At 48.5% G+C, this 26511-nt stretch overlaps 11 protein-coding genes across 11 annotated transcripts; 6 read left to right on the top strand and 5 right to left on the bottom strand.

The window, feature by feature from the left end:
- Positions 1-93: 93 nt before the first annotated feature.
- On the top strand, positions 94-1318 carry EV420DRAFT_1538074 (siroheme synthase). The gene has a single exon (XM_060472983.1). The coding sequence runs from the start codon at positions 169-171 to the stop codon at positions 1072-1074; it is 906 nt and encodes a 301-aa protein (XP_060332060.1). The 5' UTR covers positions 94-168; the 3' UTR covers positions 1075-1318.
- A 1449-nt stretch (positions 1319-2767) lies between these two features.
- On the top strand, positions 2768-5445 carry EV420DRAFT_294365 (uncharacterized protein). The gene is made up of 10 exons (XM_060481572.1): positions 2768-3348; positions 3403-3623; positions 3679-3783; positions 3834-3936; positions 3987-4020; positions 4070-4193; positions 4243-4291; positions 4345-4886; positions 4937-5201; positions 5244-5445. Exons 1-10 carry the CDS (start codon positions 2876-2878, stop codon positions 5392-5394), a joined length of 2067 nt encoding a protein of 688 aa, XP_060332059.1. The 5' UTR covers positions 2768-2875; the 3' UTR covers positions 5395-5445.
- Positions 5446-7101: 1656 nt separating this feature from the next.
- On the top strand, positions 7102-9499 carry EV420DRAFT_1538062 (ferric reductase NAD binding domain-containing protein). The gene is made up of 10 exons (XM_060472982.1): positions 7102-7455; positions 7509-7729; positions 7786-7890; positions 7941-8043; positions 8094-8127; positions 8174-8297; positions 8348-8396; positions 8450-8991; positions 9041-9307; positions 9368-9499. Exons 1-10 carry the CDS (start codon positions 7232-7234, stop codon positions 9490-9492), a joined length of 1794 nt encoding a protein of 597 aa, XP_060332058.1. The 5' UTR covers positions 7102-7231; the 3' UTR covers positions 9493-9499.
- Positions 9500-9627: 128 nt separating this feature from the next.
- EV420DRAFT_1676144 (uncharacterized protein) lies at positions 9628-10691 on the top strand (the record flags this gene model as incomplete). The annotated part of the gene is made up of 4 exons (XM_060479152.1): positions 9628-9999; positions 10055-10130; positions 10181-10428; positions 10476-10691. The coding sequence occupies 4 exons, from the start codon at positions 9628-9630 to the stop codon at positions 10689-10691; spliced, it is 912 nt and encodes a 303-aa protein (XP_060332057.1).
- A 51-nt stretch (positions 10692-10742) lies between these two features.
- Positions 10743-11585, top strand: EV420DRAFT_294335 (GNAT family acetyltransferase). Its single transcript, XM_060481571.1, has one exon. It carries the CDS (start codon positions 10797-10799, stop codon positions 11370-11372), a length of 576 nt encoding a protein of 191 aa, XP_060332056.1. The 5' UTR covers positions 10743-10796; the 3' UTR covers positions 11373-11585.
- A 285-nt stretch (positions 11586-11870) lies between these two features.
- On the bottom strand, positions 11871-13939 carry EV420DRAFT_1642041 (uncharacterized protein; the record flags this gene model as incomplete). Its single annotated transcript, XM_060477308.1, has 3 exons — positions 11871-12106; positions 12159-13446; positions 13508-13939. The coding sequence occupies 3 exons, from the start codon at positions 13937-13939 to the stop codon at positions 11871-11873; spliced, it is 1956 nt and encodes a 651-aa protein (XP_060332055.1).
- A 2792-nt stretch (positions 13940-16731) lies between these two features.
- Positions 16732-18624, bottom strand: EV420DRAFT_294062 (uncharacterized protein). Its single transcript, XM_060481570.1, has 6 exons — positions 18280-18624; positions 18189-18230; positions 17886-18130; positions 17749-17827; positions 17368-17699; positions 16732-17312 (listed from the first exon to the last, which is right to left on the bottom strand). Exons 1-6 carry the CDS (start codon positions 18386-18388, stop codon positions 17079-17081), a joined length of 1041 nt encoding a protein of 346 aa, XP_060332054.1. The 5' UTR covers positions 18389-18624; the 3' UTR covers positions 16732-17078.
- Positions 18625-18930: 306 nt separating this feature from the next.
- EV420DRAFT_1620341 (Alpha/Beta hydrolase protein) lies at positions 18931-20122 on the bottom strand (the record flags this gene model as incomplete). Its single annotated transcript, XM_060475562.1, has 7 exons — positions 18931-19142; positions 19191-19272; positions 19356-19396; positions 19425-19578; positions 19626-19749; positions 19805-20037; positions 20063-20122. 7 exons carry the CDS (start codon positions 20120-20122, stop codon positions 18931-18933), a joined length of 906 nt encoding a protein of 301 aa, XP_060332053.1.
- A 604-nt stretch (positions 20123-20726) lies between these two features.
- EV420DRAFT_1268935 (uncharacterized protein) lies at positions 20727-21710 on the bottom strand (the record flags this gene model as incomplete). The annotated part of the gene is made up of 2 exons (XM_060467468.1): positions 20727-20876; positions 20916-21710. 2 exons carry the CDS (start codon positions 21708-21710, stop codon positions 20727-20729), a joined length of 945 nt encoding a protein of 314 aa, XP_060332052.1.
- A 1158-nt stretch (positions 21711-22868) lies between these two features.
- On the bottom strand, positions 22869-24307 carry EV420DRAFT_1642036 (18S rRNA biogenesis protein; the record flags this gene model as incomplete). Its single annotated transcript, XM_060477307.1, has 9 exons — positions 22869-22942; positions 22980-23014; positions 23065-23310; positions 23361-23486; positions 23540-23664; positions 23714-23746; positions 23832-24007; positions 24055-24126; positions 24172-24307. 9 exons carry the CDS (start codon positions 24305-24307, stop codon positions 22869-22871), a joined length of 1023 nt encoding a protein of 340 aa, XP_060332051.1.
- A 54-nt stretch (positions 24308-24361) lies between these two features.
- Positions 24362-26164, top strand: EV420DRAFT_1538027 (uncharacterized protein). Its single transcript, XM_060472981.1, has 9 exons — positions 24362-24553; positions 24611-24746; positions 24827-24840; positions 24862-24908; positions 24976-25130; positions 25179-25355; positions 25407-25571; positions 25625-25844; positions 25893-26164. The coding sequence occupies exons 1-9, from the start codon at positions 24428-24430 to the stop codon at positions 26080-26082; spliced, it is 1230 nt and encodes a 409-aa protein (XP_060332050.1). The 5' UTR covers positions 24362-24427; the 3' UTR covers positions 26083-26164.
- Positions 26165-26511: the final 347 nt, after the last annotated feature.

The following is a 26511-nucleotide window of genomic DNA, read 5'->3' as shown; positions in this document are numbered from 1 at the left end:
CTGTCATTATATTCCCTCTCCTAGCCTAGGCGGGCGCAGCCGCTGGCAGCGAGAATAGGGGCCACTCAAAGGTGATGCCAATCACATGCAAATTATGACGTCATCGTCACTTGCGGTCTAGTCCAGTTTCTGTTCACTTCGTCGTCCACTCGTCGTCCATTCCTCCCAATGTCCTTTGCAGATATTTCTGTTTCTCCTTCGGACCCATCCATCTCGTCAAATCTCGGCGGGTTGTCTCTGCTCGTCGCCTGGCAGCTCAAGGGCAAAACTGTTCTCATCGTCGGCGGGGGAGAAGTCGCGTCAGGACGCATTGAAGCCGTTCTTTCCGCGGACGCAAAGATCGTTATTCTCGCTCCAGCCAAGGGCCTTCACCCTCGAACCAAGCGATTCATTGAACTATATCCGGACCGTATCACATACTATGACCGTCGTTTCTCTGGGCCCGCAGAACTCTACAAGATGGACATGGTCCTTACTGCTCTCGACGATCCCAGCAGTTCACGCCAAATCGTCGAGCTGTGCCGCGAGCAAAGAATACCCGTCAACGCTGCAGACATACCTGATCTATGCGACTTCTACTTTGGTGCTCAGATACGCGATGGTCCCTTGCAGATCATGATATCGACCAACGGATCTGGTCCCAGAATAGCAGCATTACTCAAGTCAAAACTCAGTGCCGCCTTAGGCGGCTATGAAGGCGAGGCCATCAGGCGAGTTGGAGAGTTGAGGGTCCGCCTGAAGGAGCGTGCACCTGGCATTGGAGGAGCTGTTAGTCGACGCAGGATGAAGTGGATGTCTCAACTATGCAACGAGTGGGACATGGAGGATTTGACTCAACTGGACGATGCAATGATTGCGAGGTTGCTTGATGAAGGGTGGGAGCGGAATCGCGTACCGTCTTTGCATGACGTTGGTGGAAAACCGAAAGTCAAGCAAGGGAAGGATAACCCTCAGTCGACCTGCCAGGATCTTGATGCAGTCCCCCATGGTAGTTCCACGGTACTGCCAGCTACGTTGGGATTCATAGTAGGCGGCGTGTCTGTCGCTTTACTGCTTATGTATCATCGCCGCTGAGAGGTGTGTACTCTAAAAGGTTTTAGTATATTCATTCCATTGATTACATTTAGTGATCATTTGAATGTAACGGTCTAAAAGCAGGAAAATCGCGACAATAGTGAATCTGTACAGTGCTAATTGGTCGACGAGTGTCCGACCGATCGTACGAGTTTACCAAAAAATCACCCTTTTGGCACAAGTCCAATTTGAGAAACCAGCCTCCGCGTGTGTGAGCGCTGGGAGGGAGACAGTACTGTACATGAGTTTGTAAACGAAGCAAGTGTTCATGAATAAGTCCGTCCGCTAGTCCGAATTGTCCATGTCGAAGGTAAGAAGAGTACTGTCCAGGGTGGGTGCTAAAAACACGAAAGCTCTGTCGATTCGACGAGAGCGAAACGTAAGCTAAAGGAAACACTACGAGAAAGACGGAACGTACCTGGTGATTCAACGAGAGTGATAAGCGCTCCCACTGAGACCACCAGGGAGATATAGTCCGGGAGAAAGAGAGGCATGGCGAAGAAACTAGAAGCCCGTTAGATTCCGCTGTGCCACAGCATTCAGGTGACACGTACTCACTGGTGAGACGGTTGAGACTCCCGGGAGAGGCTCCCGTGGGGAGGCTGAGACCGCATACAATGGAAGGCTACGCGCTGAGGGAGCGGCCGACGTCTGCGGAAAAACGTGAGATATGGGGGGGAGACCTGAGTTACGCGATCTCGTACCAATTAGACTAGTGTAAACAGCCCTTATTTAAACCCGATAAATCTCAATGATTCAATTCAAAATCCCTTTCAGTTAGGAGGGTGTCAAAACATTCCGATTCCAAAGGTCACAAAAGCGGAGCACTACTGCGGATCGCCAATTTGTCGGTGTTACTGGCAATAAAACATCACACGGAGCATCAAGGACTGACTGCAGGCGCATGGATCCAGATCGCGAAGACCTTGTGCCCAGGATGAAGGCAAAAACCGATTGGAACGGCCTCCTGCTCAACACACGGTTTCCAGGAACTAGCATCCGATATCACCCCATCAAGTTCATCGATTAGAGACGGTCTGTAACGACAGCGGAGACGGAGATTTTGATACGGAAGCAGAGACGTAGACGTGCACGAGGAACGAAGGCGCGGAGAAACAAACAATCGATCTCCTCTTTGATGTAAAAAGGATCAAGTCAACCTTCAGGAATGACAACACAAAAATCAGATGGAGGACTTGCACAGAGAGTGTGGTGCCAGCTAATCTTAGGTGATGGCAAGAGCAACGAACAGTTGGTATTTCAGACATCCTGAAGATGGTGAAGGGAGCTAGCTAGAACAGAGACTATGCCATAGAACGGCTCGCGACGCTAGACCTCAAACGACCTCAATGATAAAGAGGAAGCCAAGTAGAGGTGATAACCCGGCAATGACAGTGCCTCAGAAAGTAAAGGCAACATTAACGATGTCCTGCATACGAGCTGAGCGCCGAGGGTGTAGACCAACCCAAGGGAGACAAGGAGGAAACGCAGCTCAGGTGATAGTGGAGGAAGAGAAAAGATAAACGTTTAGATAGACGAGCTTTATATAGGTCTGGGTTGCGTCATTTTCGCCCTCCGCTTTTTTGCCATTGGCCTAGTGATGCTGACTAAGCGAAAAATTGCCTCATTCTGCTTCAGTTCCGATACAAATCTTTGTCGGCAAAGTATTTTGTCCTTTACCATGCCAGGCTACTCTTCCCCTTCCCCTTCTCCACCCACAGACATCTCAGAGCCTTCCTACTTCCTAACTTCATGGTATCGCCCTCTTGGGATTCCCCATTGCGTTTCTAATGGTAAGTCTATGGGGAATCCCTTCGTCAGATTGGTGCCGGCCTGTACTTTGTCACAGTCACACTACAAATTTTCTGGTCCCGATGATTACTGCATTTGGGCAGGGGCGGAAACCCGAATCTTGCCCGAATCTCAGTTTACATCTGGTGCTGCTTCGCCTAATTTATCTGGTGATATAAATTCAGCGCCATACGATGTAGTTACAAATCCCTATTATCCTTTTGCTGGTACCACTGTGTTTCTTGGGGTTCCAGTCGCTATGGATTCACCTTTGTATGCTCGAATGTCCGGAGATCTAGTCCCGGGAACGTATTACAATGGCCATTACGTCCCTACCTCCGCAGAAGTGACAGAGTACCAATCAACCCGTGAACCTTGGGCTTCATCTGTAAAATACGGCTATTACGGATTATACTTCTTCGCCGTGACCATCTTCATTGCGATCTTGTTTAATGTTCACTTCAGGATTCTTCAGCGACGCAGGCGAGTAATATCTTCATTTTCTTCATGTAAATTTCCTGATACACGGTGCCGTAGCCTCGCCGCTGCGTCAGCATCTCAAGCGCTGACCTTGCAGGATAAATCCTACGCCCTCTTTCGACTTCTCACGTATCCACGCATTCCTATCTCAGTCAACAGGTTCATCTCTCCGTGGTACACTGCAGGAAACCAGGGCCAGACGTTACTTCTCGCTGCGGGATTTCTTTTCACCACCCTTTACTGCTTCGCCGACACATATTACTACAGGCCCCCGTTTTGTACGCTGTCGATTCAGTTCTTTTCGACTTGATACTCATCAACCGATTTTCCTAGACGGATCTTCCCCTCTTGGCCTGCGAAGCGAATGGCTGGCCATGGCGATGCTCCCATTTCTCATTGTATTCGCTCACAAAATCAACTTCATTGGTACTTTGATAGGTGCACATATTTGCTTGCCTTCTTGAACATACACTTAGATTTTGATATAGGTAGCTCCCACGAGAAGATGCAGGTACTCCATCAAGGAGTGGCGGGCTTGCATTTGTATATGTCCTTGGTACACACCATTTCCATGACGATACGCTCCATTCGGTAAGCTTGTATCCGTTATAAGCTATGGCAACAGCTTAAAGTCTTCTTAGGGAACGCGGAATTCGCTATGACTTTTGGAATAATGTGAGTAGGACAAGCCAACAAGTAGTCGTGAGTCTAAATTCCGTTTCAGGATTCGTACTATACCGGTTTCATTGCTCTGGCGCCGTTGATCTGGCTTTGCTGTGCCAGCCTTCCAATCTTCCGCAAGGCCGGGTACGAGTGTTTCTGGATTCTTCATCTTGTAGCTGTTGGCAGTGAGCTTCGTGTTATTGAATGTTCCCGCTGCTTCTCATGTCTTTCTAGTGTACTTTGGATTCTTGTGGCTTCACTGCTGGGATTCCCTCGACGGAGGGTAAGTCTTATTCATGATCTTGCCAGAACCCTCGACTTATGACAAGATACCAGAGACTACATGTATGCGACATTTGCAGTCTTCGCCTGGGGCGTTGTGCTTCGTGTTGGTTACATGATATATGTCAACCTCCATATCCACGTCGCCCGTGTCCATGTAACACCATCAGGCATATTACATCTCCGTATTCCTACGAAACTTCGATGGTCCCCCGGTCAGCATATATTCCTTCGTTTCCTCAGTGTACGTCCATTGGAGTCCCACCCTTTCTCCATCACTACCATACTGAATGGCAACGACCAACCGAACGAGATGTCCTTTTACATCGTACCTATGAAGGGTTTCACCAGTTCTCTCAAAGATTATTGTAAACAAGCTGGTGGTCGCCGCGACCTCTTTGTTCTCCTCGATGGTCCCTTCGGACATTCAACGCCAGAACTCCGAGCTTTCGACAAGGCTTTGCTCATCGCTGGAGGCAGTGGCATCGCGTATATTCTGCCCATCTTTCAAGATCTCGTTCGATGCCGTAAAGGCGAAGTCGGTGCGAAGACACGGTGCAACAAAATTGAGTTAGTTTGGGTAGTTCGGTCTAGAGGTAAGCATCACACTTTCTTCCTTATCCAACGACTGCTAAGTGTCCTATAGATCAATTTCAGAAGATGGAACAATACATCGCTGACACTATTAAAGGCCTCAACGACGACGGTGTTTCTGTAAGCTTTTTCGTCACCGGGAAAGATATTAGGTCAGAGGGGATAGAAAGCAGCTCGGATGATGACTTTGTAGGTGATGCGAAAGAGAAGTCATTGTCTGAGGCGTTACCGGCGCTTTGGCACGCTGGCCGCCCAAACCTACCTGACATTATCCGGGAAAAATCCCAGACTATGGGAAGGACGTGTTGCAGTAACCAGTGAGTTTTGATAATGCTTATTTCGCTAGCCACACTGATAAGACCAACTTCCTTCCTTCCTTCGCCAGCATGCGGGTCGGAATCGATCATATCTGATGTCAGCAATACCGTTGCCGGCGTACAAATCGATATACTCCAAAGAAAGACGACATGTCAAGAGATGTATCTGCAGACTGACGCTTATGGTTGGTAGCGCTGGTAAATTATACATATCCGTTATGAATGTATGGAGAAGCAGATTATGTCTAGAATAAGTTTAGACCGTCAATGTTTTACTTCCTCAGCAGGCCCAAATTATTCCCCGATGCTGGATCGGAGCGAGCACACCAATGAAGACGAGGATTTTGACTTGATTGGATGATGCAATGATTGCGAGGCTGAGAGGGAAATCGCGTACTGTCTTTGCGTGACGGTTGGTGTAAAACCGAAAGTCAAGCAAGCAAAGGATAGTTCCCAGTGACATCCCGGATCCAAGATCTCGGCGTAATCCTGCGGTATACTTGTATAGTACTGCAAGTAACGTCGGTTCATAACGGCGTGTTTGCTGTCTTGTTGCTTATGTATCATCAACGCTGAGAAGTGTGTCCATCCACTCTGATAGGTCTGAGTATATTTCGTCTAGTGATCCAATGTCGGTCTAAAAACTTGTAAAGGCGCGGGAAAATACGACAATAGTGAATCTGTACAGCATAGATCCTAATGATTCAATGTCAAGACCGCCATAACCTGGAAGGGTGTCAAGAACTTTGATTACTCACAGAAGTGGAACACTTAGGGTCAGTGATCAGAATAAAAATTCTTCCTTTCTGAGGATTGCCAATTTGTCGGAATGACAGTGGCGGCGGGACATCACCTGGTAAGTACACCCAGATACATTACGGAGGGCGTAGGCTCCGAATGTGCCCCGAATTGGGCGGGACCCGAATGGAACGGCGACCCGCTGGCAACACACGATTTTCTGTAACTATCATGCGGTATCGCGCCATCAAGCGCATCGATTAGAGCGTCACAGACGGTCTGTAACGACAGCGGATATCAACATGGAAGCAGTTGGAGAAGTCCACGAGGAACACTGGCGCGGAGAAACAAAATGGCGAGCTACTCTTTAATGGATAAAGCTAGATCATGCAGACCGTCGGGAATGACGACACTTGGACAGGGTACAATAACTAGGTTACTTTCAGGTGATGGTAAGCGCAATGAACAGCTAGAATAGAGGGCAAGACCTTTTATGCATCTTGAAGATGGCAATGAGAGCTAGCAAGAGCAGGGAGTACACCCAGGACTGCCACCATCATCCCGGCACCAGACGTCGAATGAACGAAATAGTGCGAAGAGAAAGCCAAGTAGTGATAAAGACGAATCCTCAAATAGTGAAGGAGAGTTTAACCACGAAGTCGCAAGAGGAGACCAGCCCAAGGAAGACAAGAAAGAAACGCAGCAGGCGACAAGCATAGTGAGGGGAAGAGAAAAGTTAAGCAATTTAGATAGAGCTTTATATAGGTCTCGCCGCTCGGCGATTGCGTGATTTTCGCCCTCCGCCTTTTTGCGATTGGCCTAGTGACGCTGACTAAGAAAAAAACTGCCTCATTCTGCTTCAGTTCCGATACAAATCTTTGTCGGCAAAGTATTTTGTCCTTTACCATGCCAGGCTACTCTTCCCCTTCCCCTTCTCCATCCACAGACATCCCAGAGCCTTCCTACTTCCTAACTTCATGGTATCGCCCTCTTGGGATTCTCCATTGCGTTTCTAATGGTAAGTCTATGGGGAATCCCTTCGTCAAATTGTGCCGACCTATGCCGTGTCACAGCACGCGATAAATTTTCTAATTTCTAGGTCCCGATCATTGCCGCATTTGGGCAGGGGCGGAAATCTCCGTCTTCGGTGCTACTTGAATTGGCTTGGCTGGCCATGGAAACCTCGCCTAGATTATCTGGATGTATAAATTCAGCACCATACAAAGTAGTCGAAGACGTCTGTTGCTCGTCTCTCTGCCGGCTTCAGCGTTTTCTCTGGGGTTCCAGTCGCTATGGATTCACTTCTACATGCTCGAATGTCCCAAGATCCAGCGGCGGGGTCGTACTACAATGGCCATTACGTCCCTACCTCCGCAGAGAAGACGGCGTACCAATCTACCCATGAACCTTGGGCTTCGTCTGTAGAATACGGCCATTGCGAATTATACTTCTTTGCCGTCACCATCTTCATTGCGATCTTGTTTAATATTCACTTCAGGATTCTTCAGCGACGCAGGTGGGTAATCAGTCCTCTTCTGTGAGTAGATATCCTAATAGATTATACCATAGCCTCGCTGTTGGGTCAACGTCGCAATCTCTGACCCTACAAGATAAATTCTATGCCCTCTTTCGACTGCTTGCGTACCCTCGCATTCCTACCTCAGTCAACAGGTTCATCTCTCCATGGTACACTGCAGGAAACCAGGGCCAGACGTTACTTCTCGCTGCGGGATTTCTTTTCACCACTCTTTACTGCTTCGCAGACACATATTATTACAGGCCCCCGTTTTGTACGCCTCAGGCTCTGATCCTTTATGTTTCGACATTCGCCAACCAATTTTACTAGATGGAGCTTCTCCTTTAGGCCTGCGAAGCGAATGGCCGGCCATGGCAATGCTCCCGTTTCTTATTGTGTTCGGACACAAAATCAACTTCATTGGTACTTTGATAGGTGGATCTGATTTCTTCCCTTCTTGAACATACTCTTATGTTCTGGCACAGGTAGCTCCCACGAGAAGATGCAGGTACTCCATCAAGGAGTGGCGGGCTTGCATTTGTATATGCCCTTGGTACACACCATTTCCATGACGATACGCTCCATTCGGTAAGCTTGTATCCGTTATAAGCTATGGCAACAGCTTAAAGTCTTCTTAGGGAACGCGGAATTAACTATAGTTTTCACAACAATGTAAGCACAAGCCAGTCTGTTAGTCTGGATCTAAATATCGTTTCAGTGTGCCTATTGGACCGGCTTCGTCGCTCTAGCACCATTGATCTGGCTTTGCTGTGCTAGCCTTCCAATCTTCCGCAAGGCCGGGTACGAGTGTTTCTGGATTCTCCATCTTGCCGCTGTTGGGGGTGAGCTCCACACTTTCGAATGTGTTTACGGCCTCTCAAGTCTTCTCTAGTTTACTTTGGATTCTTGTGGCTTCACTGTTGGAAGTATCTCGATAGAGGGTAAGCCCTATTCATGAATTTGCCTGAATCGTCGGCTTATGACAAGATATCAGGTACTACATGTACGCGACATTTGCAGTCTTCGCCTGGGGCGTTGTGCTTCGTGTTGGTTACATGATATATGTCAACCTCCATATCCACGTTGCCCGTGTCCATGTAACACCATCAGGCATGTTACATCTCAGTATTCCTACGAAACTTCGATGGTCCCCCGGTCAGCATGTGTTCATCCGCTTCCTCAGCGTACGTCCATTGGAGTCCCACCCCTTCTCTATCAGCAGTATACCGAGCGGCAACGATCAACCGAACGATATGACTTTCATTATCGTGCCTATGAAGGGTTTTACCAGTTCTCTCAAAGATTATTGTAAACAAGCTGGTGGTCGCCGCGACCTCTTTGTTCTCCTCGATGGTCCCTTCGGACATTCAACGCCAGAACTCCGAGCTTTCGACAAGGCTTTGCTCATCGCTGGAGGCAGTGGCATCGCGTATATTCTGCCCATCTTTCAAGATCTCGTTCGATGCCGTAAAGGCGAAGTCGATGCGAAGACACGGTGCAGCAAAATTGAGTTAGTCTGGGCAGTTCGGTCTAGAGGTAAGCATCACACTTCTTCCTTATCCAACGACTGCTAAGTGTCCTATAGATCAATTTCAGAAGATGGAACAATACATCTCTGACACTATTAAAGGCCTCGACGACGACGGTGTTTCTGTAAGCTTTTTCGTCACTGGGATAGGTGCCGGACCAGAGGAGATGGAATCGAAGAGCGGCTCGGATGATGTCCTTGCAAGTGACACGAAGAAGTCTTTTTCTGAGGAGCTGCCGGTGCTTTGGAACACTGGCCGCCCGAAGCTTCTTGACATTATCCGGGAAAAATCCCAGACATGGGAAGGACGTGTTGCAGTAACCAGTAGGTTTTAATAATCGTAATGCCCTTGTCTTATTAAGATTCTCTGACATCTTTTCTTAGCGTGCGGGTCGGAATCGATGATTTCTGATGTTAGCAATGCCGTTGCTGGCGTACAAATCGATATACTCAGACAAGGGACGACGTGTAAGGAGATGTATCTGCAGACTGACGCCTACGATTGGTAGCTGGTGGTTGATATACTGCGGCACAGATAGTATACGTATCATTACGAATGCACATATGGGAAAGTCTAGAATAACTTTAGACTAAGATGTTTGATCTCTTCCACGTGACCGTGACTTTCTTGACTTGCGACCACGATGTCCTCAATAGGCCCCGAAATTCCTCCCCACCTTCTGGACCGGAGCGAGCACACTGATGAACATGACGCAGAAGATATTGGCCCTTCGGTCGTGGGTCCTCAAATACCTCCGGAACTAGTGAAGCAACAGCAACAAGATGATGAGGATGACGAAGATGATTATGCACCCGCCCTGCCACCAGAGCTCCTCGCTGCGCGTCAATCAGGCCCACCAAAACGAGTTCAAGGCCCAGCTTTACCAACCTACGACGACGACTCGGATGATGATGTAGGACCGAAACCGCTATCAACAGGACAAACCAGTGCCTACGAAACGGACGGCGTCAAGCAATTTATGGAACAAGAAGAAAAGCGTAGGAAGAAAATAGAGGTGCGTCGATTCCCTTCAACTCTATTGAACGTCCAGTGCCTAACCGTAAATGCAGGAAGCATCTCGGCCTAAAGCACCCAAAAGAGACGAATGGATGCTAGTGCCTCCTTCATCCTCTGATTTACTCGGGAGTAAGCCTGTCCTTGTCTTATAATACTTTCGTTGTTCATCACCACCATAGCCTTGGACCCCACAAAACTCAACAAACCTCGGCAGTTCGCTCGGTCCGCTGCGCCTGCAAAAGAGACGGAAAATAACCTGTGGACAGAGACACCTGCTGAGAGGCAGCAACGACTCGCTGATGAAGTGTCTGGGAAGCGACGGCGGGCTGTGAATGCTGACAACAGTATGAGTGCTGAACAGGCATTAGAGGCAAGGAAGAGGCAGAAGATGGATGAGAGCATCCGGAAGGGCGTGGAGGAGCATACTGTGCGTCTTTTTCTCATCTGCTCGTTCTCCGCTGACTCTTATTCTAGCGCAAAGTTCGCGGCTCGGCATTGGTCGATGCTCATGCAAAGTCAGCTGGCAAGAATGATGACGAAGAGGATTCATCCAAGGCTATTTGGGACCACACTCGTGACATGTCCATTGGTGGCCGTTTGATGGATGACAGTACACGACAGAAAATGTTGCGAGATGCAAAGAGTCTCGGTGACCGGTTCGGCGCTGGGAAGAGTGGTAGTTTCTTGTGAAGAGTCAGTTTATCTCTTATCTCTTTTTTCCTGTTTGTATCGTTTTGATTCTAATTCACTCAAAGAGCACATGGTCCTGCAAATCACTGATAACGATTGACCGCCATGACTGACCCCAACTTCCGCATCGAAACCGATCGTCTATATATCTCCTACTGCCTTCCCACTTCCCCCACTCACTGTGCATTCCTCGTTCAACTTTATAACTCGCCCTCCTTCATTGCCACTTGTGGTAACACGGGCATCACCACTACAGAACAAGCGAAAGCCTTCATCGAAAAGCGCTTCGTAGCTACTCACGCCCGGCACGGGCACGGCCAGTACTTGGTCTCGCTCAAGGAGACCTCAAAACATGTTGGAATTGTGAGCCTAATGAAGGGCGATTCACCCGAACAGTCGTATCCCGTACCCGACGTGGGATTTGCTATGCTCCCCGAGGTGTCTGGGCAGGGATATGCGACGGAAGCCGCTAGGAAGCTACTCGACTATGCTTCAGAGGTGTTGGGCGTTAAAGAGGTTTTTGGGTTCACCGACGCTAAGAATACTGCGAGCCGACGAGTTCTTGAGAAGCTGGGATTAGAAGATCGTGGGGTGCATCTACTGCGAGTGTTCAATTTTGAGGCTAGTTCCGTATACACCTCACCGAGTATGGTGGATCTGAAGGCGTACGGCATCGAGTAGTTCAACTAGATAAAAAAAGCCTTTTTTTTGTTTCAAGAACATTGAAGTAGTAGGAAATTCTGTCTGCGTCTCTTGCACCACGGCTAGCAACCTTTCAAGCTAGTATATCAAGAAAACTTTCTCCCGCTCCCAGCAGCTGTCCAACTTTGAAGCTATTACCCGAGGCCCTCATGACCCAGGATTGAGGTAGCGAAAATGAAGCCAGCTTCCTTCTGCTTATCCCCATGACCAACCGAGAAAATGCCGTTCTGTAAGTTGAAGGAGCAGAACCTCCCCATCCAAAAAATAAAAATGATTGTACAATGAATACATCCTGCGTGGTAGATGGTATATGATAGCACTGGTAAATATAAACAAGAATATGACAGCAACAAAAAGCTTCGTAAAATATAAGACATTACACATATCAGTTCATAAGTCAGGTCGTCTAGGGTAGCATTATCCTCAGTATCCGTTGATTCGAGCTATCATCGACGACGCTCATGCCATGCCTGGTGTTCAGTCAGCCAATATGCAGGTGAAAGAGATCAAAATGGAGACGTACTCTTTCATAGCGGTGTGCAGTTTCGTCTTGATGGAACGTCCCTTTGGTGCCTTTGGCACAGTGACATTTAATGGTTTATCTAGCTTCCCCTCGCTTAGGAGATACGCTAGCCGCTTCTCCGTAGCTTCCAGCGCCTTCTGTGCGGTCATGCCACCCAACTCGATTTCATTGGATTGCTCCTCCAGATTATCTTACATGGAACAATTAGCAGCAAGAAAGACAGATTGAACACAAGCACCCACCGTAATGGAACTTCCTCTCCGCTCTTTCCCTAGTCTTCGCCATTTTCCGCCTGAGGGCTTCCAACTCCTTGGTCTTCAAGAGCTTCAGGCTTAGGCCATCCTCGCCATCCGCTTCGAGTGCCTCTATCTGCCGTTCCAACTCCTTGTCCCGGTTGATGTACTCAGTCATCTTTGTGTGGTGGTCTCTAGCGTCTCGAAGGAGAGAAGATGTTGAGGTGACACTTATGTCGCTGGACGGCGTCGGTGGCCTTTGACCTGATTCGACTTCTGGGGATTCAGCTTCGTCAGTGGTCAAAGCTGGGTCCCGATAGGGAGGGGGAGGGTTCGTCTGGTCCTCTGGTGTGAGATTTAGGATATCTTTGTTGATAGAGGAAGCGCGCGCGAGGTTGCTGGCCATCTCCGTGGATTGCGATATTGATGTCGCCATTGAGTGTGAATGCTGGAGGCTGCTTGCGACTGGGTTGGGAGCATCGTCATCTGCCGGAGAGTCGGTTGCAGGAGAAAGTATTATGGGGGGTTCCGCTGTAGAAAGAGCGGTATCATGGGAGGGAACCTGTGCCTGGGAATAATGGACGGGAATGGGCATTGCTGGTGGGGAGTCGCTATCCGCCTTGAATTCAAACGGCGATCCTGACAACGATGCATCAACCTCGGACCAAGCTTTAGATTCATCCAATGGCTTTGATGAAGAGGGAGCTATTGTCTCAGAGCGGACCTGTGACGGAGCGCGAGACGAAGAGGGGAACATTTTCAGGGGACGCATAGGGTCATCCTTGGGTGGAGGCGTTGGCGCACCATCCTCCATCTCGACGTTCTCCCAGTCAGTATCTATGCCTGTCTCTGGAAGGTCTGGAATTACTGGAACCTCTGATGCAGGCGGGGTGACGACACGTTCCTCCTGGGGAGGTTCATAGGGAGAGTCTTCTGGTGTAGGTGGAAAGACAACGAGATCTTGCTTCGGTGTATTAGGTTCCTCTTCCGCAACGACAATCTCCGGAAGATCCAGAGTAGTCGGATCCATTTGCTCTGTCGTGTCGGAGGAAGAAGAGGAAGCGTACAGGTCGTCATTACCCTGCGAAGGCATAGAAGGAAATGCAAAGTCCCTCGACATCCCCTGGCCTGATGCCAGACTTTCTGTATCCGTATCATGGATTGGAACGGAAAGAGAGACGGGGGGAGATGCTGGCGAGCTGCCTGATAACGAGCTTTGGGTCTCTGTCTCCGACACTTCGCCTGGGAAAAAGCCTGGCACCGGTCTCTTGGGCGCACGGGGTACAGGTGTGAATGTCTATTGAAGGCTGGGAGATTGTCGGGGTGGTGGTAAGGATAGACGGTGCTCGTGAGCCGACTGCTGAGGAAATGATAGAGGCCGTCCGAGAAGGCGAAAATCGGACAATACGAGGCTTCGTGAATGGCGTCAAAGTGGGTACCGACCTGGTCAGCAAGAAGAGCTCCCGCCTAAGGCGGTGCCATGCCTTGCGCATGCCCGTATCATGCCAAATGCCTGGTGCAACATCTGCCAGCACAACCCCCAAACCGCTCCAGACGACGACAAGAAGCAAGCGAGTAATGCTTTCGGTGAACAGAAAATCGATAAAAAGACGGACCGCATATCCAACATACGGGTCAAAGGAATATGGCATTTTCTGTAGGAAATGAAGGAGCACGATGCCCTCCCAGAGGCCAATAATAGTACCGGTGAGCTTGAGGTTGTTGCGACCGACGGTGTCGACGACAAAACGAAGGGCGAGACCGAATCCTATGGCGAATATGCTGTCCATGACGAGGGCGACGCGACGGTTACTGACATGGAAGGGCGACGATCGTGATGAAAACACTGAGCCCACGATACTCATCGTCCCGGTGGTGATAACAAAAGGAAACTATATTTGGGTTTGATTGTGGATTATTTATTTTGTAAATAAATACGTGACGCCACTCATCTTGCTTCTACCGGTGACTCCAACAATATATGGCTCTAAGGAAATATGCCTCTGCCAACAAGTTCGAATTGTTGACATTTTCACGCCAAGGCTACTCTAAGCCATGGAGTACAAAGCACTTAATCGCACCTTGCACTCCACAGGACTCCATCACTTTTTTCGGATTTTCTTGCAGTGACCAGTGACCTGTTGGATCACAGGCACTCGAGGAAGCGACTGTGCCACAGCTATACACTTTTCGCGCTTGTGGATTTACTTAATCGTCGCTCGCCGGCCCGCCGCATTGAATAGATACATTTGTTCATAATTTCGACCTCCTCCGCACCCTTGATATTGGATAGCTGTTCGGGTTCGTTTGTCTGTCGCATCATGCATCTCGCTGTTGGCCAGTCGAGAACTTCCCGAACACCTGGGTCTCCCGCTTCTTCAGTCAGTGACACTTGGTCACCCTTCCCGACTTCCCTCTCTCTCGGAAGCTGTCTCCTTCACAAGCGGGACACTCACCCCCAAACCCCCAAGATACTTTGTATCTTGGTTCTCTCTCAGATCTTTTCATTCGCTCTGATTTGATATCCCTCTCGATTTCAGATATTAGCCACGTATACACGCAGTCTTAGCTTGGTGAATACCGTTGATCGTCACGCTTTTCCTGGACCTCATATTCAATCCACTTCACATGTCACTCACCCTTTCACTCGATACTTGATGTTCTATCGACGCGTGCTACACTACAAAGCTGGGAATCAGGGAACTTGCTTGACTATTGCGGCCATTGCTCTGGGAAGAACGTTCCTCAGATGTCGCCCCCCCCCCCAAGCCGGTCATTCAAAAAGGGTGTACTTCCAATAAAGACACGAGAAGAGACGAACGTGGTCTGTGATTGGTTCGGACCGTTCGAGAAGTCAAGATTGTATTGCACCACAGGATAAAAATTTGGACGCGTCGTGGGAGGTGCTCGTATTTTTGGTATGGCCCTTGCCCTGGCGAGTACTCGTTGCACTGCTCAGTCACACCGATAGCTGCTCCAGCATCAACACGCTGTCATCTTTTACTTGGTAGGTGAGATTTCGGTGCATATTGGAAACGAACTCACTTTTTCGCAAAGCCGAACCCGACCAGTAAGGTACGGGCTCTGTCCAGAAAAGTCGTCTTCCATTGCTCCAAAGGATACTTATAATGGTCCTTGAAAAAATTTCTACTCTCATTCTGCAACCACCATGTCTGCTTTCGCTGCCTCTAATCATATAGCCAACGGAAAAGTCGTGCGTAAATCCGCCCTCATTTTTCCTTGCAACCTGACACTCGTTTTTGAGCAGGGACAGGATCATGTTGATATATCGTCGTCGTCGGCAGAGGAAAAAGAATTTCATAGCCAAGTTAATGGCATACAGAGACTTCTCGCTGAGATTATCGCCTACCTCGAAGTAAGTGTATCTGCTATTCGTCCTTGTTGGATCTGACAGCAATGAATTCAGCATACGGACCATAACGAGGAGGATTTCGTCCAAGTACAGGCGGCTGATTACTTCAAAGCCCTCGCCCATGATTTTGGCGGAGTTGAACAAGTCGCCCATCATGAAGATGCACCACCTTCTACAGAAGGAGAAGGCCACGGTGGTGAAGTGGATGACACCGAGAGATGGGTGACTGACGTTCTCACCCAGCTTCGTGGTCACCTTGAAGTAAGTATTTGCTGTTGGACCTGATCAGCTCTGAATACAGCGTGATGACGGCAAAAAGGCTAACATTCCGAGGGCTTCTTTGGTCCGCTGCATGATCCATGATCTGACCTCCCTTGTCAGGTTGCCTGAGGATCATATTGTGATTATCTTGCGAACCAACATAATGCATTATTTCTTCCAGTTGGTGTTTGGGGAGGACTCGGAGTAGACCCAGAAGTCCGAATGTACAAACACTGATAGTTAGAGTACTAGTTCCTTGATTTGTTAGAAAATTAGTCAAATCTCATCATTAGCCATGACACGTCGGTTGCTCAAGACAAGTTGACTCGATGAATGGCATGGTAGTCGAGAAGCCAACTTGAAATTACTGGCTCTTGCCACCATGCAAACCAAGACGATGTCCTGCTACCTACTCCCAGTCCAACAATCCCTATATTTATAAGCACACCAGTTCTGAAACCGTAGGGATCGTGCAAGCATCAACTCATCACAGCGACACCGCCAGCATCGTACTTCCTGGCCTAGCGACACGAAATTGAATACTCACAGCACCCAAAAAATTCTGCCACGACGAGAGGGGCCAAATAATGTGGACAAGGTATCCATAGGACAGTACAGCGTAGACAAAGTACGAGTTGAGAAAGACTGGCTGGGAGGAAGCGTAGGGAACGGACAGCCTAGAACCCTTACTTGGTACGTAGTATTAAAGAGCAGCTCTGTATGAATGAAGAGATCGTTGTAATATTGAGGATTAGGTCGCGTTTCGAGCGGCAAGTTCCGGCAACAGCGTGGACATCAACACAGCCGCGAAAGAAATGATTGCAGCGGTATGTGCCAGTGCCTCTAAGATTTACATATTTAGCAGAACGGAGTTCCTGGGGAGATGACGAAAGATTTATAGTTGGTAATATGTAGTATCATTGATGTATCACTTACTTGCCTAGAGAACTGATCGCCGAGAACCAACTGAAGCGTTACCACAGCCAGGCACTGTATTGGTGACCATGATGGAGACGATCAAAGTAATCGTCTAAGCAAGTTAGGCATGGAATCACTGTGATGGTTGTGGGCGCGAGAGAGCTCAGAACAGTGCCATGGACCAGAAGCCAGGAGTACGCAAGACTCAAGTCTCCTGCAATTAGGTCGGCAGAGTTGAAAATGGAAAATGTACTGCATTGTCATTCGCCAATTGAGTGACATCGAGAAAACCAAGAAATATGGGTTCTCCATATGCATATAGATAGGAAATTACACGTCGAAAGCAACGGCTCTAAGTTAGGTAATACCAGGTGTTGTCAAACATTCAATTTTTGCCCATTTTCATTTGTAGTGGAATGTGAATCCACGAGAATAATACTTCGAGCACTGACACCGACCGTGTCCTGCGTGCTCGTCATGTTCTCGTGACGAGAACGGGCAAAGTGAATAGAATCAAAAGGCGTGGCGGTCAATGCCGTTTCCTTCCATGAATCATCTGGGCGGGCATGCCCAGAAGCTACTCTGCCAACGATAAGGGTGGGCGCGATTCCCTGCACAGAACATGATTAGCCGGATTCCGTTAGACAATTCGTCCACAAGACCTACCCTAAATGCTGCCGCGATGACATCCAAGTAGTCATCCGCCACACTATTGTGGGCAACCAATGCTACGTAAACGATTAAAGATGCCGAGAAGAGAGCTGCAGACTCCACGACCACCTCGATGGCACCCCGGTATGTGCGGATGCCCGATGCATAGCGTGCTCCACCAACGCTCACGATACGATACACGATTAGAACAGTGCATAAGAGTGTTGTAGCGAGAGCCATTGCGATGTAGACGGTCGTCAAGTCGATTGACGATGCTTGCGCAGACTCCTGGCTTACAGAGTCTACCATGTCCCGTAGACCACGATAGGTCTGTATGCTTTTGATCGCTAAAGGGGAGTTCAGCCCATATTGTAGAGATGTGGGAGTACAACTCACTGGCGCTGGTTATGGTACACAAAATAGGGATTAAGACGATTAGCCAGCGGCGGCCCCAGACGATCCAGCAGCGCCATATCTATGGGCGCTCTCAAATTAGACTAAGACTGAAGGAGCACACGAAGCAATTAACACACCAAAGCAATATCAGCGAGGACTGTACTGATGAGTCCTGTGATCCCAGATACTAGGTAATGAGGCGGTCGTAACGAGGATGTAGATCCGAACATCGCCATGAATACACTCCAGAAATTCTGCCCGTCGGTTATGAACGCGGTACGCGTGAAGGACCAATTGAAGGCAAAGTCAACCACAGCGAGGATGTAGAGCGAGAGGACTGTGAACAGCATGAATCCCCTGTATCTGTGTTCTTTCCCGCGAACTGCGATGGAAGTATTTGCTTGTTATATAGAGGAAGAGAGGTGGAAGGATGTGCTTACACATGTACCATAAAGTAATAGCTAGTATGCAACTATATGCGCCTAGGAGAGCTTGTAGATCGAGAAAAAAGAGAAAGAAGCGAAAACCTACCAAGTAACAAAGCCTGCAGTATCATCGTATTTAGATACGCATCGAGCACTTGGAATATCATTGCTAGATCTGCGTCTGTGAGGTCTGGAATTGCGGGCTGTGACGCCATTTTGGAGGGAAGATCAGAATGAATGAGATGTTTAATGAGATGCGTAGAAATTCAGAGCCTTTATGGTGGGTGCTGAAACACGTCCAGAAATGTTTTCGTTGGCGCTAGTGCATACCGACAAGTACTTGATGTTCCTTAGGGCATTAGAGCACAGCCGACGAAGAAATGGGCGCAGGATTTGTTATATTTAGCAGAGTGGAGTCCTCAGGAAGAGTAACTAGAAGCGGAATTCAATTCGATTGTCGCGTAAAGAGTATCATTGATGTAATCGCCTGCCGGTAAAATGATCATTAAGAACCAATTGGAAGTAGGAATTCGGCGCTCAGGTACAGTGATGACTGGTGACGATCAAGATACTCTGAGCAAACGGGCGCGAAAACGATCATCGCGCACGAAAGCTTAGAACAGCCTCGTAGACCAAAAAAACAAAAGCTCCCGAAAAAGTTTCAGTGCCAGTAGTGGGAACTGGCAAAATGGGCGGAGTTGAAAACATAGGGTGCTATGGTTTTCGCAAGCTGAGTAATACCGAGAACACTACGAGACTACAATGCTTTGAGCCAGTCCAGCAAATCGCGATTGATGTCGTCCTTTGTCTCCCAGATTATCCAGTGACCTCCATCGTACTCATGGAGAGTAGTATTCTTGCACTTTTCAGTGGTCGCCGTTTTATTAACCACGTTGAGAGCCACGGCATCCTGTAACGCGCCGCCGTAAAATACTGGTTTCGTGATCTCTAGGTTGTCCGCCGATATTTCTGTCGTCAAGAGTGAGAATGGAAGGAGACCCTGGTTGTTTAACAAACCTTTGTTATCTTCAGCATCTACGCCCGAAGTCATCACTGTATACCAATTTAAGCAACCGGTCCAAGCCACCATCAAGCAATTCTTTTTTGTGAAGTTCCTTTTCCTACGCGAGCGTCATATTAACAACGGGGTTAAGCCGTGTGAAGTGAAAGGATCATACAGACCTCCTCGGTGATGTATGAAGCAATAGGATTATCTACCTTTCCTTAGCAGCAGATACGACTTTAATGCACCGGTAGGAGCAAAATCTGATACCGATAACTTGCGGTCTTGCGAGTATATAAGTCGTAAGAACGACTCCATGTTGTCTTCAATAATTTTGTCCGCGCCCGGCGAGGAAAGGAAAGACCAATATCCGAAGATCTCGTATCCAAAGGTCTCCTTGGACTGTTAATAGCGTTAGGAAAATGTTTGGAAAATCTGAATGAGCGTACCAATGCTAAAAATTGCTCATAATTGTTTTCAAATCTGGGCAAAACATATCCCACGGCTAAGAAGCCATATGCAATGAAGCGATCGGGGTAGTAGTTAGCGAGCCGACTAGAAACCTTGCTGCCCCTTGAAAGAATAGCAACGAGAGTTAAAAAGATCATAATTCCAATGAACAACGAACCAGTCATGGCCGATGGCGACAACGCGCTCTGCATTTTCCCCATCTATGAGCTCTACAATGTCTTTCGTGATGAGGGAGGCTCGATAGTCTGCAGGGTCGGTAGGCTTCGAGGTGCCTCCATAACCAAGCATGTCTGGAACTATGAGGCCGTAACCCTCGTTGGCAAAGAAGGGGACCTGATGTCTCCAGTCAAACGAGGTGCTTGGGAACCCGTGAAGGAAAAGCAGATAAAGCTTGTCCATCCTTGGGGGCGGACACGAAGTAATGATAGACAAAACCGCGAGAGGTAGTGAAATCTTTGTAGAGAGAAGAATCCATGAAAGTTACCGGAAGAAAGCAGACATCAGAGTAAACTATCGAGTGGTATAAATAGGCTGGAAGGTCGGCTAGGCACTGAGAATAATGAAGCGGTAAACGGTAATCTTTATATTTTTCCGAGCATTTACCAAGTGCAGGTTAGTATTTTCCGCCGTTAGAGTAGCATGCGCCAAGAGGCAGAATAATCTCCAGAGAACGATGTTAGTCGCATCCCTGCAGTCATGTCCGGTCTAGGTCACTGTATATGCGAGAAATTATCATCGCAGTCGAGAGTCAAGTGGTAGGGCGGCAACAGAAGAACCCGGAGCCGGACTTGCCCGGGAGATGCCGAAGTGTTCTGTCTTTTCCTTCCACCATCATTTCGCACCTGCAAAGACCGCTGTGCGTCGTACCGGTTAGTGACACTCTTGGCATCTTGGAATGACGGGTTCCCAAATATTTTAAAGTTGGTGAATTCAAGGAGACCATGGAAACCGATGACCATACCTTCTTGTCGTGCGTCACGGAAGAGTTTGCAAGTTGAATACGAGTTGGTCCTGGAATTCAGCAAGCTCCGCTACGCCATTATATACGAATTTGACGACATAACTGTACAAGATTTCCTTCACATCCAGGGAAGTTCGTCGACGCAATTCTTGATCTCCTTCAGCGTCGTCAGTCGATCGTAATTTGCCGCACGACAGCCTGCCCTTTGACACCTGGCTGCCCAGCACCTCTCCGCCACCGCCCACGACATGCAGCCGATACCAACTTGCTCTCCACTTCTTATACCTCCCACTGGCAATCCGCTGACCCCATCGCCCAGTGGCCTTTGGTCTATTTCCAGCGTCAGTGCCTCCCTAAATTCCCTCCATGTCCTGTTATCCAGTTTCGTTACCCCACACCGACCGCAAACATAGCCGTCATCATTCCCTGCCGAGAAACGTGCTGTGTCGTTAATGAGCGCTCTGAACGTCATCGTTCGCTTGCGACGGAGGTGCAGAAGCGGAAGGAGATCCTTCGATGATATCTTGGCGAGCACCTCTTCCTGCTCGTCGGATAGATTGAACATGTCGATCCGCAGCGTAAATTTGGCCGCCAATCTCATCTCTTCCTCCCAACCAAAGTGCGCAGCTATCGCATATAACCTCAACGGGTCTGTTTCGACAAACCGGGGACATGAAAGTGCCCCACGAATAAAGGATATCGGCCCCTGCGCGTCCCAGTTTTCTGCCAGGGTCAGGATTCGCTCGATGTCGTCGTACGACCAGCTGGGTATCGACTTGGGAAGGGGTAGACCGAAGAGAAGCAAGAGCAGAGGGGTGAGTGTAGCGGCAGGTTCATACGTGGGGATCGGCTCCGGCTCACGTCTACAACCAGCTCCCTTCGAGTCCTCCTCCTGGCCGGCATATTTCGTTTGTGGTTGTGGAATTGAGAACATTGTTCCGAAAAGTCCACAAGTGGTGCGCAAGGTACACGCATCTACGTGGTATAGGATGTTGTCCGAGGAGCTGAGCACTATATCTGCATCGGGGGAGGAGAATGATGGATGGTATTTGGGCTGCGTTTCTACCGATAGACAAGAGGAATTATAGGCGACAACAGCCATCGTTGGTATCGAGGAGAACTGGGATATTGATGGCATAGACTCGTAGGACGGAGCATATAACATATCGCACACGTGTGGCGCACAATGTAAAGGTGCGTTCAGTTGTTCGTCCCAGGAATGCTGCTGAGACACACCAGAAACGAGGACGTTTCATCCACCTTGGCGTGGTAGGGAAGTGACTAGGACTCGTTGCTAGAGCGTGGTGAACCGATTTCCGAATAGACCTTCATATGACTCTTGGCGAATCTACCCTTCACGCGTTCCTATCCCTTATCTTCGTCGTGGTAGTTCCGATACGATTCTATGGTCCCAACCACATGCGCTCCTTCATCGTCGGGGTGCAAAGATACTGCCGACCTATTGTGAATGTCGAACTTCGATCCACCTGATTGACAAGAACAGTTTACTGTGCGATCACTCTGGAATCATGCCATTGGGCAAATAGAAAGACGCAACGACGCTGTCAGTCACAATATCACCGTTGATGAGCATTCTTTGAGTTCCACAGCAATTCCAGTTGACCTCACTCCTCCAAATCGGAGCCATTCATGTGACATTTCGACGAATTAAGGAGAGCCATCAAAGGGGCAAGCACTAACCACCCAGCTGCCCGTGCACCGTTAGGCCTCGACATGCTAAAGGCCCACACTGCTGCACACTCAAAACCTTCCTTGCGGCAGTCACATCTTTACGCCATGATCATATCTCTGGTGCAATGATGTAAGAAAGCGGAAACCTCATTCATTCGTTGAGTTGTTCTCATGTAGGACGTGGTGTCGATGAGTAATGCATAGGCGTTCACGTCGAAGACTTCGGACCGCACCAGTTTCTCTGTCTAGTTCCTCATAAGTATTCACGTTCCTTCCACCGTTTCAGTCCATCAGCGGCGTACTTGCCCGAAACCCTTGTCCTAAATATCATTCACGGTTGGCATAAGCCAGGCGGCAAGGTCAAAAAACGTTGGCATGCAATGCAATGGGTAGGCATCTTGCAGGATCCTGCGATATCACGCAGCGGGCCTGTCGAATTTCATGTAAACTTCTGATATGAATCAATCTAAAGAAACGACCATCAGAAAGCACAAAAGGCCGCTACGGTAATGGTTACGGATGGTCTAAAACTACAGCATATGGATACAGTGCGGAATGATAGTAGCATTCATGCGATTGTCCGGTTGGCATTCACATATCCGCTTCCATAACACGAATATAACAACTGCGAGCAGTCGGGATCTGCAAGGGTCCGTTGGGACTATTTTAAACGATGTACCAAAGAAATCGCGGATGTCTCGTAGAAATTGTATCCTGAACAAATTTCAGCCTTTTCATCGACATCAGTGAAAGATACGACGTACGTCCGAGGCGTCGGTTCACTCATCCGGCAGCGACCAACATCTTCACTGCCGAGCACCATCATCATTAGGATAAGTGTCTGGTGCTTTTGATCGACGCAACCTCCCCTTTCAATCTCTGTTAAGAGAGCTCGAGTAGCTTCCAGCGCTATCTCCTCTGGTGTCACTCCTGGTCGAGATATCGCCTCCGAACAATGGATTGCCGAGGTCGTCGATTCAGCCAAGAGGGTCAACGCATAACCTGGGGATCTGAGAAGTCACATAAAAAGTGAAAATGCGCAAAGACGAAGGCGACTTACTTTCCACTCTCGTCACCTTTGTAAACGTCTGAATAGAGGTATATATCAGGAATATATCGATTTATGACAGAGCGACATGCTTCTATCATTCTATTGGAGAATTGCGGGCTCACGCGTACGGCGTGTCTATAAAAATTGAGTCACAATTGTGGCTCCAGCTGATAGAGCAGTATACTGACGCGATACCGCGTATTCTTTTTATCTTTCCCGGTTCCACGAAGTTAAGAGTCTTAACCTGCTTGACTATCGGGCACATAAACTGGACTTCTCCACCGCCAGCGGGAGCAGCACCTCGCTTTTTTATCTAGACGACTATGAGTTTGAGAGCCCCGAATCCAAACTAGTGAGCATACCCGTAATTCCACGCCATCAGTGAGACCAAAAAGCTGCAAGTGAGGCAACAGTCACAGTTCGTATCAGGTCTGCCTAGTAAAATGAGCATTAATTTCTGTTTCGTATCTCTTGACGTACGGAGAGGTCATGTTCGTCGGTTGTTATTCCTCTCAAGGTGAGTTGAAAAGGTTTTTTGGAAAAGGGCGCCAGCATGATGATGGGCTCGAGGAAATAGCCAACAGAACGGGATAGAGGGCAATCATGAACCAACGGTCCTCCAGATATAATCCCTGGCTTCAGTAGAATGGCAGTACCTATTTTCCATTCAGCATTTTATTATTTTTAACACCTTCACGCGTACCGGTTATTGATATTTCGATTATGGTCCCATTTGTAACTTTCTCCAGCAGTCTAAGAAGACTAATTTCGAAATCTGAATAGAATAAGCAGAGGAAATAAAACACGAGCAAGTACACACCTCGAAGACCAGGATTTTTGTCGTCTGAACGTATTTTATCGATTCGCACTGGCTTCCCACTCAATACCGACAGTACCAGGCGATTACGAAAGTGTTGGTGACCGCTGTATTGGAGCAAAGAGCCTGATTGTGCCATTTGACGACAAAGGAAAAAGGAAAGGCGCGGCGTGTACGACGACTAAAAAGGAAACCGGGCTTCGACTCGGATTATCAATATTCGATACCTCTCTCCTCACATAAGTATAGCTGGTATCCTATGGCGACGACGGCAAACCCTAATGGTATCGCGAGCCAGGACTGGGCAGGGCGCTACGACCATATAGACCAAATACTCGACATGCCAGGTCCCCGTACAGATCCCGCATTCATGGCAGGGGACGGGGTGCGCGTGTTTTCCCTCTCGAACGGCCCACTCGACACTGACTGACGACTGGCACAGGTCAAGGACTTTCTTCGCAACCAGGCCAAGATCCTAGTCATCGGGGCAGGTGGTCTGGGCTGCGAGATTCTCGCCAATCTTGCGCTTACCGGGTTCAAGGACATTCATGTTATTGACATGGATACCATTGATATCAGTAATCTCAATCGACAGTTTCTATTTAGGTAGGCGCTGCTATGTCTCGTTCGTACGTCTCGCGTGGCTCATTTGTCTCAGGCCGAAAGACGTTGGTCAGCCCAAGGCAACGGTAGGCGGCAGAGTTCATCATGAAGAGGGTACCGGGAGTCAAGGTCACGCCGTGAGTGTGTTCAGAATATTGAACAAGACAAAACTAACTATTATGAAGGTACTTTGGCAAGATACAGGATAAAGGACGACGAATATTACATGCAATTTAATCTCGTCATCTGTGGCCTCGATTCTGTCGAAGCACGAAGATGGATGAACGCGACGCTAGTCAATCTTGTCGATCCTGAGAACCCGGAGAGTCTGAAGCCTCTAATTGATGGAGGCACAGAAGGTTTGTAGTCACATCATTGGGGCATACTTCCCAGCTAAGGGTATCTAGGTTTCAAGGGACAAGCCCGCGTTATCCTACCAACAATTACGTCGTGTTATGAATGCTCTCTGGATATGCTGAACAAACCTACTGCTTTTCCCATCTGTACTATCGCCAACACGCCACGCCTTCCGGAACACTGCATAGAGTGGGCATCCGTGCTCGAATGGCCGCGTATGCATGGAGGTGAACCGCCCGCCCACGAGCTCGATTGGCTTATTAACCAGTTTTCCACAGACAAGAAGATGGATACTGACGATCCAGACCATATCAATTGGCTATACACCGTCGCGTCTGCACGCGCAAGAGAGTTCAAAATAGAAGGCGTGACATGGTCACTCACCCAAGGAGTGGTCAAAAATATCATCCCAGCTATTGCATCTACGAATGCTATCATTGCAGGTTTGCGTTCATTTCCCCATCCCAAAAAATATCAAACTAACCATGGTCGATAGCGGCTTGTTGTAATGAGGCTTTCAAGATTGCCACTAGCTCAGCTGCTTTCTTGAACAACTACTTCATGCTCATCGGCACCGAAGGTATCTATTCGTATACGTTTGAACACGAAAAGCGAGACGATTGTCCCGTATGCGGTGGGGAATCCTTAGAGATGCCCATCAGCGCGGAGGTTACTGTCGAAGAGTTGATCGACATGCTGACAGAAAAGCAGGATATGTATGTTCCTTACCTTGTCGTATTTTCAAATGCTAATGTCTTCTACAGCCAGATCAAGAAGCCATCGTTATCATCTGGCCCAATACAAATTTATCTACAGGCTCCTCCTCAACTGGAAGCCAGCACCCGCCCCAACTTGCAGAAGAAGGTATCGGAGCTTCTTCCAGCGGGAGGAGAGGTTACTATTACTGCCAGCACGCTACCTTTCAGTCTTTCGCTGAACATCACTTACAAGTAATAACTGTATAACATCTTTTCCTGTCATATTGCTGTCGCATTGTTGTAACAAAGAAATACAAACAAAATCTAACATCCCCTCGTCCGAAAATTTCCTTTCAATATCCCTTTCGTTATGAGTTGAAGGAAGGAAGGGCTGCAATATCGCCTTCTTGATGACTTTTGGACAGTCATCGAGGAGCTAACTCAACATAGCCTTGAAATGTTACTCCGACGTAGCACCAATAACAGTAGCGCTAGACGAGAGTTAGGGACAAGCCTACGCGAAGCCTGTGAAAAGCATAGACAGCCGTATCGGAAGCCTTCAGGTGCAGGAGTCGCCTCGCCATGAGCCAAACACTTAAACCTTCCGGCAGTGCAACAAAAGTGTGTTCACAGCAGGGACTATCACATAGCGGTCGAGCCGAAGGGCTATCACAAGAGATCGCTG

Source organism: Desarmillaria tabescens (assembly GCF_030435595.1).
Source record: "Desarmillaria tabescens strain CCBAS 213 chromosome Unknown EV420scaffold_14, whole genome shotgun sequence".
Taxonomy (NCBI): Eukaryota; Fungi; Basidiomycota; class Agaricomycetes; order Agaricales; family Physalacriaceae; genus Desarmillaria; species Desarmillaria tabescens.
Note: the sequence above shows the minus strand (reverse complement) of the source record. Positions and strands in the feature narration are given on the sequence as shown.

Excerpts from the sequence above, each read along its gene's own strand:
- EV420DRAFT_294062 (XM_060481570.1), bottom strand. The coding sequence starts at position 18,388 with ATGGCGTCACAGCCCGCAATTCCAGACCTCACAGACGCAGATCTAGCA. Across the intron at positions 18,231-18,279 it reads ACTGCAGGCTTTGTTACTTG|GCGCATATAGTTGCATACTA; the intron begins GTAGGTTTTCGC and ends AAGCTCTCCTAG. Across the intron at positions 17,828-17,885 it reads TCCTCGCTGATATTGCTTTG|ATATGGCGCTGCTGGATCGT; the intron begins GTGTGTTAATTG and ends GAGCGCCCATAG.
- EV420DRAFT_1538074 (XM_060472983.1), top strand. The coding sequence starts at position 169 with ATGTCCTTTGCAGATATTTCTGTTTCTCCTTCGGACCCATCCATCTCG.
- EV420DRAFT_294335 (XM_060481571.1), top strand. The coding sequence starts at position 10,797 with ATGACTGACCCCAACTTCCGCATCGAAACCGATCGTCTATATATCTCC.
- EV420DRAFT_1538062 (XM_060472982.1), top strand. The coding sequence starts at position 7,232 with ATGGATTCACTTCTACATGCTCGAATGTCCCAAGATCCAGCGGCGGGG. Across the intron at positions 7,891-7,940 it reads CTTCATTGGTACTTTGATAG|GTAGCTCCCACGAGAAGATG; the intron begins GTGGATCTGATT and ends GTTCTGGCACAG. Across the intron at positions 8,298-8,347 it reads CCATCTTGCCGCTGTTGGGG|TTTACTTTGGATTCTTGTGG; the intron begins GTGAGCTCCACA and ends AGTCTTCTCTAG.
- EV420DRAFT_1538027 (XM_060472981.1), top strand. The coding sequence starts at position 24,428 with ATGGCGACGACGGCAAACCCTAATGGTATCGCGAGCCAGGACTGGGCA. Across the intron at positions 24,554-24,610 it reads CATTCATGGCAGGGGACGGG|GTCAAGGACTTTCTTCGCAA; the intron begins GTGCGCGTGTTT and ends CGACTGGCACAG. Across the intron at positions 25,131-25,178 it reads AATTGATGGAGGCACAGAAG|GTTTCAAGGGACAAGCCCGC; the intron begins GTTTGTAGTCAC and ends AAGGGTATCTAG.
- EV420DRAFT_294365 (XM_060481572.1), top strand. The coding sequence starts at position 2,876 with ATGGGGAATCCCTTCGTCAGATTGGTGCCGGCCTGTACTTTGTCACAG. Across the intron at positions 3,349-3,402 it reads AGGATTCTTCAGCGACGCAG|CCTCGCCGCTGCGTCAGCAT; the intron begins GCGAGTAATATC and ends ACGGTGCCGTAG. Across the intron at positions 4,021-4,069 it reads GCTATGACTTTTGGAATAAT|GATTCGTACTATACCGGTTT; the intron begins GTGAGTAGGACA and ends ATTCCGTTTCAG.